At 31.6% G+C, this 13242-nt stretch overlaps 1 protein-coding gene across 2 annotated transcripts; it reads left to right on the top strand.

Moving 5' to 3' along the window:
* The first annotated feature begins 4632 nt into the window (after window positions 1–4632).
* Window positions 4633–12940, top strand: LOC113694138 (organic cation/carnitine transporter 7). 2 transcript variants are annotated; one of them, XM_027212993.2, is made up of 6 exons: window positions 4633–5019; window positions 5117–5397; window positions 10318–10555; window positions 10994–11507; window positions 11651–11856; window positions 12590–12940. In XM_027212993.2, the coding sequence occupies exons 1-6, from the start codon at window positions 5005–5007 to the stop codon at window positions 12824–12826; spliced, it is 1491 nt and encodes a 496-aa protein (XP_027068794.2). In that variant the 5' UTR covers window positions 4633–5004; the 3' UTR covers window positions 12827–12940. The 2 variants fall into 2 exon arrangements, with proteins under 2 accessions (XP_027068794.2, XP_071910109.1); XM_072054008.1 differs by having other exon boundaries at window positions 4697–5019; window positions 5117–5401; window positions 10322–10555.
* Window positions 12941–13242: the final 302 nt, after the last annotated feature.

Raw genomic sequence — 13242 nt, 5'->3', positions numbered from 1 at the left:
TATATATATATATTTTTTTTTTTTTTTTGCATAGGCGACATATTGGAGCATTTTGTCATAATATGCAACTTGGGTATTTTTTGATATTATAGGATATTTAATCAAAAGTTATTTTTGTCTTAAATTTCATTATTAGTATGCTACATATTTATGAAATCCACATACCCTTATAATTAAAGTTAATATTTGATATTTTTAGATGCTATATATTTAAATAGATGAAAATTATTTTGAACATAGCATATTAAAATAATTTTGTTAAGAAAGATTTTGACCCCCTTAGGGTCACTGCTCTAGGGCTCCTTGGGATATGATTTACTTTATCGTTCCTCATCATAACCTTTTATGTTAGTCTTGGTTTTCAATCTCTCTGTCCAATTCTTTCTTTGTCTACAATTTTCATTACATACTTTGACCGTAAAGGGCTGAGTAACATCTTCTAACCTTTTTTGTTATTTTTTATCAACAATCTCTCAATCCAACTCTTCATCTATGTACAATTTTTGCTGCATTTTTTACCATAAAGCGTTGAGAAACATGTCTGAAGTTTTGCCCTTCAACTTTATCCATGATCCTTCTCAAAATAGCATATTAGATCAAAGTCTGACAACGTTAATAAATGACAAACCTTACCTATATTTATGTTCCTTGATCCACTTTAAGCCCATCCAATAGACACATTGAAAATTACAAAAAAAAAAAAAAAAAAAAGCTTAGTTAGTATAACTAGCTAAACAATTTGAGTCATATCAATTTGTATCAAGCTTTGTTAACAAAAGAACATGAATAATCTAGAACTCTATAAAAAGAAGCAACATTGAAAATTGTATTCCATCATACCCAAAAGATTCATGTTATGATCAAATTCATGCAAAATAGAACTCCTTAGGTCTAATCCAAATCTCGGCCTAAATTTTTAGCAACTAGTTTTAATTTGTTCAACATTGATGGACCAATTTGCAATTTGGCCAAACCTAAGGCTAAGGGAATTTTGTCTGAGTTACCAGATTTGGCATCCATATTTAGTAACTACAATAATCCTTTTATTTAATTGTTAGTTGCATTTAGTAACTAAGCCTAGAACTAGAAGTCATGGAAATGAAGCTATGTGTACTCCAATCTTAAGCTATAAATGCTTATCTGACAATAGAGTTATGACGGCTTAAATTTAATTGTTAGTTGACGTAGATGAGTAATTATATACATAAATAATTAAAAGGAATTAATTTTATATAAATTTTATTTTTCATAAAAATACATTTATTATAAATTTATTGAAAAATCTTGGTTTATACGGTTATAGTAATTTGGTAATTACAATACTTAGGGTAGTTATATTGGCAAAATGTGATTAAGTAATCAGAGCAAAAGTTAAAAGTTTTTCCCTAAGGATAAAATTGAAAGTTTAGAAAATGATATTAAAAAGTTTACACTAACTGCAATCCCTCTAACTTTTTATATTGCATAGATAGTGACTTTTTAATTGGAATCAAAATTGTAGATGAATAATTAGAAATATAATTAATATAGTACTACAAAAAAATCAGAATCCTGACGTAATTGACCTGGTAGATTTTAATTTTAATTGAGAAATTAGATAAGTAATCTTAAACGTAACATGGTGACTTTCGAATCGATATCAAATTTTTAGATGAGTAATCATAAATACAATTAATATAGTATACCAAGAAACTAGAATTGAGATTGTAGATAAAATAATCATAAACATAAATCACATAATACAAAAAGTTTCAGGAATTGAATGTTTGAACTATTGAAATAACTAAATGGTTATGAATTTAAGTTCTAACTCCGCAACTAGTTGTATTGGATATGGCAGACTATAAATCACAAATTTGACTAGTAAAGTAGTGTCAAAATTTGAGGATTTTTAAATATTAAAATTATCTAATGATAAGGATAACCAAATTATAGTAAAAATCAAAATTTACACTTAAAAGTAAGTGTTGAATTAAAAGATTTTGTTGTGATATGGATTATCTAATGATAGCAAATCCATTGAAACAAACAAGCAACGATATCTAGATAAATGTCAATTACAATCTCGTATTCAAATTAACATGCATATCCGAACAAATGCACTTGGCAATAAAGTAAACAGATGAGACCCAACACATTATTTAAAACATAAACATTGTTTAGGGTAGTTACAGTAGTTATATTGGCAAAATGTGATTAAGTAGTCAGAGCAAAAATTAGTTTTTCTTTAAGGATAAAATAGAAAGTTTGAAAAATGACATAAAAAAGTTTACATTAACTGCAATTCCTCTAACTTTATATGTTGAATAGATAGTAGCTTTTTAACTAGAATCAAAATAATAGATGAATTATTAGAAACATAATTAACACAGTGCTTCAAGAAACCTAAATTGTGATATAATTGACTTGGTAGATTTTAATTTAAATTTAGAAATTAGATAAGTAATTTTATAGGCAACATGGTGACTTTTAAATGAATATCGAATTTGTGGATGAGTAATCATAAACATAATTAACATAGTATTCCAAGAAACTAGAATTGAGATTGTAGATAAAATAATCATAAACTTTAGAAGAAAGTACTCTCCTTTTTGAATAATAAAAACAATAAAAAATTTAGAGTGGCTATTCTCCTTTTTAGTATCAAGAAACAAAAGTCAAAGTATTAATATCTTTTTCCTTGACAATCTTATTAATATTGAAAAATATATATAAAGATTGGGAGGGGAGGGGGAGAGAGAGAGAGAGAGCTCAATTCTTTTTTCAAAAAAATACAAATAAGAAAGAATTAAATATTTTTATTATTTTACTTTTCCGTTTATCACTCAATTTCAATTCTAATCCCGACAATTTTAAAGTAATGTGATAATGTTAGAATCTTCTTTATTTCTTTTCTTTGCAAAATCTAATTTTCTGTTTCCTTCTTTCCGATATCTTTTTCTTTTCCTAGTAGTAATAAGTGTGAAAAAAGAAATTTGAGAAAACCCTTTTAGTTTTATGTTTTGGAATCTTTTAATTAACTGGAAAAAAAGGAAGAATAGCCATTCAAAATTTTTTATTTTTAATTATATATAAAAAAGTGTAAATACATTTAAAATTTTTTGACCATACTAGTTAGAATAACGATGAGGTAAAGTGTCTAGAAAATAATGTTAGAAATTAAAATAATGGTATCACTATAATTTAAAGGAATAAAATGATAATAACAATGTAGTAATACCATAGAATAAAAGGGTATTTTTGTCCAAATTTCTTAGTAGGTTGAGTTGAATTACTTGTAGAGGTTAAGTGATTAAAAGATACGTTGGGGGGTAAACTGATAGTAGTGATATAGTTTAAGAGAAGTAAAGTGATAATAACTCGTTTAATTACTTGCATAATTAAAATGTGTCATGTACACTAGTATAATATTAACTTAAAAAAATACTAGAACAAATTGAGAGAGTGAAGACAATTTAGAAGAAAAAGAAGTAGGAAAAAGGGAAAAAATGTAAAAAGTATACCTATATATTTTTAGTTACTACCAAACATTTTCATGGGTTCAACAAAAATTCATTATCATTAACTAATGATAGTAAGTGTGAAAAATGAACTATTAGTAAACAGTTGGTTTTAGTTATTTGGTTTGGCAATAGAGTTGGCCACCATAAGAGAAATTGAAGGAATTTTTCACAATCACGCGCATAGAAATTGAATATTATTAAAATTGGAGAATGATGGCATCGGATTCATCTTTTGAGAAAAGGAATTTGGCATTTATGTCTTATTGTCTCTCGGTTCTTTATGTTCTCCTAATTGAACATTTACCTAGATGATGATTAATTTATCAGCCCAATCTAATGTATATACATATATGCAATTTAGTCCTTTAGAAAGTCCTTTTAAAAAAAGAAAAAAGTTCTTTAGAAATCCCACATTCCTCTTCTACGTAATTCACCTATATGTTTAAGGATGGTGGGCACCCACATCGCGGAGGTAGAAATGGGGGGAGGGGGGGATGGGGCAGGGAGGGGGCAAAATATTTCCTCCCACCTTAAAACAGGGCGGGGGTGGGAAAACATACATCCGCCCCAACCCCCGTCCCGTCCCCCGCACACAATTAAATATATATATATATATATAAATATATAATACAATCCTAAATTTTTCAAAGTTACCCTTACTTACAAGTACAACGCTAGCCAGTATCAACGGCCGTCGCAACAACTGAAGAAATTTTTTGGACTATTGTTGATTTGTTTCTAACGCCCCTCCCCCAAGACCAAGCTATCCAATTTCAACCTGTTTTGCCACTAACCCTTTTTTATTTTGATCGATTCCCTTCCTCCGCACTGAATGTAACTTGCCTTGTTATGCATTATTTCCATCTTGACAACTTTTTAATTTTATTTAATATTCTTTACAATTATACTATTGTAAATAAATATTTATGATAAATTGATTTCTTCCCCCGCGATTTACCGCGGAAAAAACAGGACAGGGGTGGGAGACAAGGGACGGGGACGGAGGGAGTTATTTGACAGCAGGACCCGCTCCATTGCCACCCCTGTATATGATTGCCTGCTGATTGCCTAAGCCTATGTGGACCCATAAGCTTTTGACAATGGTCCCACGCAGAGTGGTTGTGATTGCAGTGGTGGGTGGAAATTCCCACTTTCCACACTAGTAAACACGTAATTATAGAAAACATGACTGGTGCCTACTTTTGTTGCCAACTTGCCATATCAATAATGGTATTTGTCAATGGTGTAATCTTAGCACCTCTCCGAAGCAGCAGAGTTGTGCTCGTATATGTCTTCCTTTGAAGGGGTACAACAAACCATTTTTTTTTTTTTTTGTCAAGACAAAAGTCCGATCATCAACCAATCCGAGATAGTTAAAGAAAGTCGCAGATCTTTGAATCTCAGGTCAAAAATATTTCCCAACTGGAAATTTGGAGGACTTGTCTCCCCCATGCCTAAAAACCTGAACTGCTTATTAGCTGAGCAGCAATAAAGTCCCGATATGGATCATGATGAGGTAAAGATCAAGTTTTGTCACAAACCCATTTCTTTTCGTGACAGATATAAGCTAAAGTTGGTATCTCTTCATTGTTAAAATTGTTGGTTTATGGCAGGTGGAAAATAATGATGGGAATCTCGATCAGATGTACACACTGGATGAAGCGCTTTCAGTTGTTGGTTTTGGAAGATTTCAAGTTTTGGTGCTTTGTTATGCTGGACTTGGGTCTATTGCTGAGGCCATGGAGGTTATGATTCTGTCTTTCGTGGGACCAGCTGTGAAGTCTCAGTGGGAACTTTCTTCTGCTCAAGAGAGCTTAATAACCACTGTGGTTTTTGCTGGCATGCTTGTTGGTGCTTATTCTTGGGGCATCATTTCAGATAACTATGGAAGAAGGCAAGTTCCTTGTTCCTTTATTGAACTTCTTAGATATTATGTCGTTGTTTCCAAATAAAAGTTTGAATTAGCTGGTCTGAAAGCATCTTTTCTGTGGAATTTCCGCTGATTAAGTAGGATAACTAAGTCAATCACCTTTCAGATATATAGAGTTTCTATAACCTGCTTTTTGTCTGAAATTACTGGGGATTTTTGGGATGTTGCTATGGTATGTTTATTGGTCAAAAAAGAGGTGTGGAAAGGTAAAGGAAAAGACGGGGCAAGCGATTGTGGCCACAGAAGATAGGAAATGTGTCTTGGATGGGCACTAAAGGCATTTTATAACCTGGAATTTGAACAGCCATTGGGTGTTGAAGTTGAGTGGAAGGGCCATGTGAAAAGTTGGGGGGATTTGAAAGCATAAATAGGAAAGGTGGAGTGCTTAAAATAATCAACTGCCAAAGGCAGAGGGTCGCGAGCGAAACTAAGGGCATTGAAAAAGGCGTCAAGCTTGACGGAGAAGCTAAATACTGTAGCATATAAAATGAACAGGAATTACCGCAAAAAGCATATTCGTTATGGAGTTGGCGGCTGAAATAAATGCTTCAAAAAAATATATTTGTATATATCCTAGCATGTATGTCTATATATATATATATATATATATATATATATATATATATATATATATATATATATATTTTTTTTTTTTTTTTTTGTGAACGGGATAACTTTGTACAAACTCGGATGAGTGATATTTTCAAAATATCATTGGACTCCACTGAGTATAATTTCGTTTCTCGTGAGTCGTGACAGTAGTTTAATATGTCAATATCAATGGTGAAAAATTATCTAATAATACTCTCATATTTAAATTTTAAATTTTTTGCATTTACATATAAATTTCCTACTTTTTTTAGAACGTGTATACATACATACATTTTAAAAATATACATTTATACATATATATAGATATATGGATATGTATGTCTTTATATAAATATATTGTGAATGGAATAACTTTGTAGAAGCTCGGATGACGTTATCTGAAATATCATTGGACTCCCTTGAGTATAATTTCATTTTTCGTGATAGTAGTTTAATATGTCAATATCAAAAGTGAAGAATTCTCAAACATTACCCTCATATTTAAATTTTAAATCTTTCTTTCATTCTCTAAATTTTTTACTTTTTTTTTACAATGTGTATACATACATACATTTTCAAAATATATAATTATATATATACATATGTATGTCTATATATATATATATATATATATGGTAAATTCATATATACAATTAGACTTGCAAATGTCAATGCAAACTGTTGTGCACTTGAACCTGGAATAATGGATAACTATGCAATAATGTATTTCTAAATTATAATAAATAGAATTTTGTTTTTCTTGTAGTTTTTGTGATTGTGATCAAATGAGGTATGACTATGCAAGTTATTTGTTTTCAAATTTCACTTTTACTTTTCAAATTTATAGTTTTATCTGTGATTGTGTAGCATTATGATGTAGTAGTAATACAAAAGAAATACCATGTAATTAATGATAGTTTTTTCAAATAAACAAAGTGGTTTACGAATATTCCTATCTAGCGAGCAAAAGGGTAGTTAGGATATTTAAAAATCTTGCTATACAAACAACAAAAGTAAGGTAGGTTAGTGATAGTTTTAGAACTTTAGGGGTGTCAGGCGAAATGAAGAGAAACCTGAGGGGAGGTTTACAATATTGACTTACTGAATACACTTATTTATGCCAATTATACTCTTCATACTAATTATATTTTTAAACTAAATTACTATTTACGCATATTTTAAAACTTCAAATTTAATTGCTATTAGCGAAATTATATTGATTTTTTTTATACGAGTAGTATTTTTTTTATCTTGGATACTACTTTAATTAGAATTTAGTTTAAAGACATTCACTGGAGTTTGGACGCATCCAGAGAGCACCGATCGATGTATCTTCATGCATAAATTGGAATAAATATGCAACTTAATTTTTTAAAAAATAAATTACTACTCTATATCCGAAATTTACTTTTTGGTGAGTAGGTTTAGTTCATACTATTTTTCATAGTATTTAAAAATATATAAGTACAAAAAAATTTTAAATTATACCTATAATCATGTATTATATGAGTATATTATGAGTACTTTATAACTAAGATATTAAGCTTTAATCATTGATAAAACATCTTATCGTTATTTCAAATAAACTTCCTAATACTAGTTTGAGATAAGTTTTAAAGTAAAATAGTACATGTGTCCCATAAATTAATAAATCTTGATTATTAATCAAATTTGCCATGTTATCAGTAATAATTACTATTTATGTATAAAAACTTACTATTACTTGAATTAAACTTGCTATTACTTGAAGTAAAATAGTACATGCATTTGCTTGCCTTTTGCTTTGGTTAATTATAAAATTAGACATAATTGTAGAAACCTCCTATAGGTTTTTGACATATTCACATGGCCTTCCCTAACATTTGCAAAACTATACAAAACTTCAAAAACTCTAATGTTTATATTACAAATTTAATTCCAACGAAGTTTACTAACATTAAAAAAATTATTTTACATGGGGGAGTGAAGTGAAAAAATAGGAGTATAATAATATCCCTTAATTGTTTATTATATAAATATCTCTTATACATGTATGTGAGTTGAATTTGTTTAATAATAGAAATAATTTTTGGTGTAATGGGCTATTTTTTTGTGCAGTTGGAGCATATTTTGCCTGAATAAAGCTATTTCTAAGATTTTGCCTGAATACCTAAATTATATGTGCGGTTGGCGGATTTACCTTTAATATAATAATAATAGTAATAGAATTACTATTATTATTTGCTAGCAAAGCACAACATTATTTCCCTTCCTTTCTACATTCTGTTCATGCAGCACTTCCCCTCGACATTTCTCTACTTTTTATTGCTCTCTTATTCACCATGTTAATCCAAATGGATATGTGATTTTATTAGTTTCAAATGGGTAGCTGAATAAAACCAATTAATTAGTGGCAATTAAATGGACAGATTTCGACTGCCTATTTATAATTAATTCAATTAGACGTAAATTCAAATTCATTAGTAAGCAAATGAATTTGAATTCGTATACACAATCATTATATCAAAGTTTTTGCAAAGCCATATCTATCCAGTGTTTCCTATTCTTTAATTTTTATTTATTAAAAGTTTTGGAAACAAAATTAGTTTTCATTTATTAAAAGTTTTGGAAACAAAATTGGTTACAGTAAAACAAACTGCCAACTATTTATTAAGCACTAATGTGAAAGTATTTTCAAGTACCTTTGTCTACTTGACATTTAAACTAATTTTTTATCATAATTTTGTATTATTACCACACCCATTCGGTGTGCCATAACCAGTACTCATAATAATTGAAGTTTTTGCACCAGAATACACTATGTCTAACGTTAATTGTTGGGGTTAAATGCAATAAAATCATGACTAACTATATACTTAATTGCAATTTACCCCTTAAACTATAGTAATAAACTTTTTCCTCCCTTGAATTATTGACAAAAAAATTTTGGGGTTGCAGAAAGGCATCCTCAATGTTCCGTAATTTTGGCCAATTAGGGACAATTGAGGGGAAATAAAGAATTGATCGTTAGAACCAACGGTTTTATCTAACAAAAAATGGGTAAAACCGAATGGAGCCATTTTTAACGGAACAATTGCAACGGACGAAAAGCTCCATTCTTCTCCTTCTTCCCTCTGACTTTCTGCAACCCCAAAATTTTTTTGCCAATATCTAGAGTTTTAACGACCGTTATATAACTTTCAAAACAAACAAATTTATTCTAAATTTTTATTTGGGATAATTCATAAACCAAATCGCGGCCACTTTCTATAAAGTATCACTTTCCCATAAAAGACCAGTTCTTTATGACTTTTCTCCATTATAAGCACAGAGTACCCATTTTTTCATAAATAAATTTATTTATAGAATAAAATAAAAATAAATTTATTTTTTAATAAAGACCAGCTCTTTACGGCTTTCCTCCATTATAAGAACAGAGTACCCATTTTTTCATAAACAAATTTATTTATCGGATAAAATTTTGGGTTTCCAGCTAATCTGAAGGATTTATTCGATGCCATATTCAGCGCAGGAACTGTCTTTGGTGAAAACTTTTACAGCTAGTGCTAGATATTTTGGTATGTGAATCCATTTTTGGTAATTTTGGACCCTGTATGTTCAGCAGCATCAGCAATCCTTGACAAGGAAGGTTTTCCTAATCTGGAGTAGAAGGATACCAGATTTAGTAGCAATTCTAATGGAAAAGTCACTTGCTTATTGTCAATCTAAATAATTTCTGTTTGTCTGCTTGGTTCCTATACTGTCCTGTGTAGAGGAAAACCCTTCTGTCTGCTGATGAAAAATGTTGATGCAAGTAAGTGTACACAGAGTGTCATGGATCATCTAAACTCTTGAGTTACTAGCGGCAATTTGAAAGATGTGCAGGAAAGATTAGAATAATGAACTACAGTTTTGAACTATTGTCAGCTTTGACATAAACTGAGGTCAAACCTGATGGAACATATTCTAGAAACGGTTGGACTGGAAACTTTCTACTTACTGTACAAATTCCCCTTAGTTGTAATTGAATCCCATCGGGTATCTGAAAATTCCCAGTATAAAGATCAGAGAACCTGCTTCGTTGAGAATCAGAATTTTTTTCCCTTTATTCAAACTTACTTCTTCAACTTATTTGTACTGGACTATTCTGTTCCTTTTCCTTTTCGCGTTCGCATTGCTCAAAATCAGTTTAGTTTTTTCACACGTTATTTTGTTGGAGTTCGTTAAATATCTATTTGGACTTATCTTTAACTTATATTTAAGTCTTTAGCTTGACATTGACAACCACTCCCTGCTTTTGTTCTCCATCACCAGGAAGGGTCTCCTGAGTGTAGCAATAGTTACCACCATATCTGCATTCCTGAGTACTTTCTCACCTGATTACATAACTTTGATTATTTTGAGAGTGTTCGTTGGTGTTGGCCTTGGTGGTGGGCCGGTGTACTCAGCTTGGTTTCTAGAGTTTGTACCCGCACAGAAAAGGGGAACCTGGATGGTTATCTTCTCTACATTCTGGTCAGTTGGCACAATCCTTGAGGCTTCATTGGCATGGGTATGTTCCTCCCTACATGGTATTCTAATTCTCATCAAACATGGGATATTTTCCTTTTTAGTTTTCATTCCTCAGTCTACACAGAAGTCAAACTTCTGAAATGGGGCATCTTAGTCTAAAAATTGACAATAAGGGACTTTACCTTTCCTTGACTACAGCATCTTTCTTCTCTTGCATCGACTTGTATCATGCTATCTATGTGTAAAACGTTCTTTTTGGTTAAATGAGACGAGCTTGATATTCTGGGTGCTTTACCCTAGTAATTATAAGTTGCATAAAGATTTCATGGCATTCTTGTCTTTATCAGTTTTACAAAGAAGTCTCATTTGAAGAATTTTAATATGGTTGATATTCTAGTTTTATATTTCCTCACATGGGCTTCCGAAAAATTTCTTTCGTTTTATTTGTTAAAGAATTTTTTTATATGATTTTGTGTAGATCATTATGCCAAGATTGGGTTGGAGATGGTTACTTGCACTTTCATCAATACCATCTTTTGCAGCCCTGATTCTTTATGGATATGTGATAGAATCTCCAAGATACCTATATATGAGAGGCAAAATGAATGATGTGCATAACATTCTGAAAAAAATGGCTATACTCAACCAAACAGAACTCCCCTCTGGAATGCTTGTTTCTGATAGAAGACCAGAGTTGGATGAAGAATTTGCTCCAGCAGAACGTATTGGATTGCTTTCTTCTGGAAGTAATGAAGTCACATTTTTCAAAGCAGGCTTCTCATCAGTTATAATGCTGTTCTCATCAACATTAGTTAAAACTACTCTTCTCTTATGGGTGGTCTATTTTGGGAATTCTTTCGCGTATTATGGCATAATTTTGCTGACATCAGAGATAAGCAGCGGACAAAGTGAATGTGGACCAGCCACTTTGAATTCAAAAATTTCTGATGATGCTAGCCTTTACAGAGATGTATTTATCACTAGCTTTGCAGGTTCATTTTCATTGCTGTACTATCTTTTTCTAAGTTGGATTGTGCTTTCTTGTATTAAAAGATTTCCTTCTGTTTTTTTCTTCTTTTTCCACTTTTTAAGCAAAAGTCAGTTACGTTGAGTTTGTTGTTTTCCCTTTTTCCAGAGCTTCCTGGGCTTATATTGTCAGCAATTATTGTGGATTTCCTTGGTCGCAAAAGATCCATGGCACTTATGTACTTATTCAGTTTCATTTTCCTCTTACCACTGTTTTTTAAGCCTCAGCATGAGTTTCTAACTACGGGCTTATTATTTGGAGCTCGCATGTTTGTGATTGGAACTTTCACTATAGTTGGCATATACTGTCCAGAGGTAAGTCTCTAAACTCTGATGTTGTTCTCTTTCTCTCAATCTCACTAACACACTGCACACACAGAGATTCTGTGATTCTTAGAGGATCCAGAAGTTTGAAAGAACAGTGCCTCTTACTACATTGTAGTCCACAAAATTCTCAAGTGTTGCAAGACTTTCACCCTAACCATGACATTTTTATTTTGCACTTCTGAACGAAAGATCTCGGTTGTAGCCTTATGCCCTTTTGTCTCTTAGGCAACTTTCCTATATTTTGGCTATCCATTGTGGGGAAAAAAAAAATTTAAAACCGCGTTATTTCATTGTCTTTCAATCATCAAAATGATTCCCCCCCCCCCCCCCCCTTTTTTTATTTTTATGTAAGACATCAAGATAATAGCTTCATTTTCATGCTCAATCATATAATGTGAATATCGGTTCTTGACAAATAAACTTTTGTGCGACTGTTGAGGCAATGTGAATTTGTTATTTTTTCCCAAATCCTCAGTATATGTGTTAACACGGCTATCTTGAAGAGAAATGTTTGATGCTGAAACTTTTGGGGCTTGTGACATGCAAAAGGCGTAATTTGACTGTCTGAAAGTTATGATATTGACATCCAATACTAGTCATTGCATTTAATCTAACTCCTTTTTTAGCGGTTTTTTGAATTTGTCCTGACTAGTTGATTAAATTGGCTCAAAAGGGTCAAAATATGCAACTCTAGCTAATGAACCTTAGCCTTTTCTTGTAGATATATCCGACTGCTGTGAGGTCAACCGGCTATGGAGTTGCTAGTGCTGTTGGAAGAATTGGAGGGATGATATGTCCTCTTGTGGCTGTCCAGTTGGTTACTGGTTGCCATCTAGTTCCAGCATTAATTTTCTTTGAGGTTGTAATAGCTCTTTCAGGGATTTGCGTTATGCTTTTCCCATTTGAAACCAAGGGACGCAAACTAACTGATACTGTTGCTGCATGTAATTCTAGTTGAACCAATTCAGTCAGCACGACTTAATGCTGCTTAGATTGTTAGTTAAAGCTATTGCTTAAGCAATGTCCCTTCTTCAGTCATTTATGAAAAATGCAGTACATATGTTAAAAGTAACTTTGACTTGTTATCTATGGCTTCTCATCATTCCTTATCTTTGATCCAGTTTCAATATAATCGAAGGAACAAAAAACACTGCTCTAAAGAACTAATTTGTAAAGTCAGCTAATTTGTAAAGTCTAATTTCTTGTCAGTGTTATCTTTGCCTTGTACAATAGACGTATGAAAGTTTATCTCTTGATGAATTGGATTGTTGGTGCTGGAGGCAGTCGTGACAAGTAGACGTTCCCAGTTTGGTAAGGGCGGTATCTGTATATTATATCTGTGCATTTTTTTCCAGTTTCATAGATTCCGTAGCT

Source organism: Coffea arabica, chromosome 6c (genome assembly GCF_036785885.1).
Source record: "Coffea arabica cultivar ET-39 chromosome 6c, Coffea Arabica ET-39 HiFi, whole genome shotgun sequence".
NCBI classification, from domain to species: Eukaryota; Viridiplantae; Streptophyta; class Magnoliopsida; order Gentianales; family Rubiaceae; genus Coffea; species Coffea arabica.
Note: the sequence above shows the minus strand (reverse complement) of the source record. Positions and strands in the feature narration are given on the sequence as shown.

Bases quoted from the DNA above. Each gene is read 5' to 3' on its own strand.
- LOC113694138 (XM_027212993.2), top strand. The intron at 11,508-11,650 runs GTTCATTTTCAT...CCCTTTTTCCAG, and splicing joins ATTTATCACTAGCTTTGCAG to AGCTTCCTGGGCTTATATTG. The intron at 11,857-12,589 runs GTAAGTCTCTAA...CTTTTCTTGTAG, and splicing joins TTGGCATATACTGTCCAGAG to ATATATCCGACTGCTGTGAG.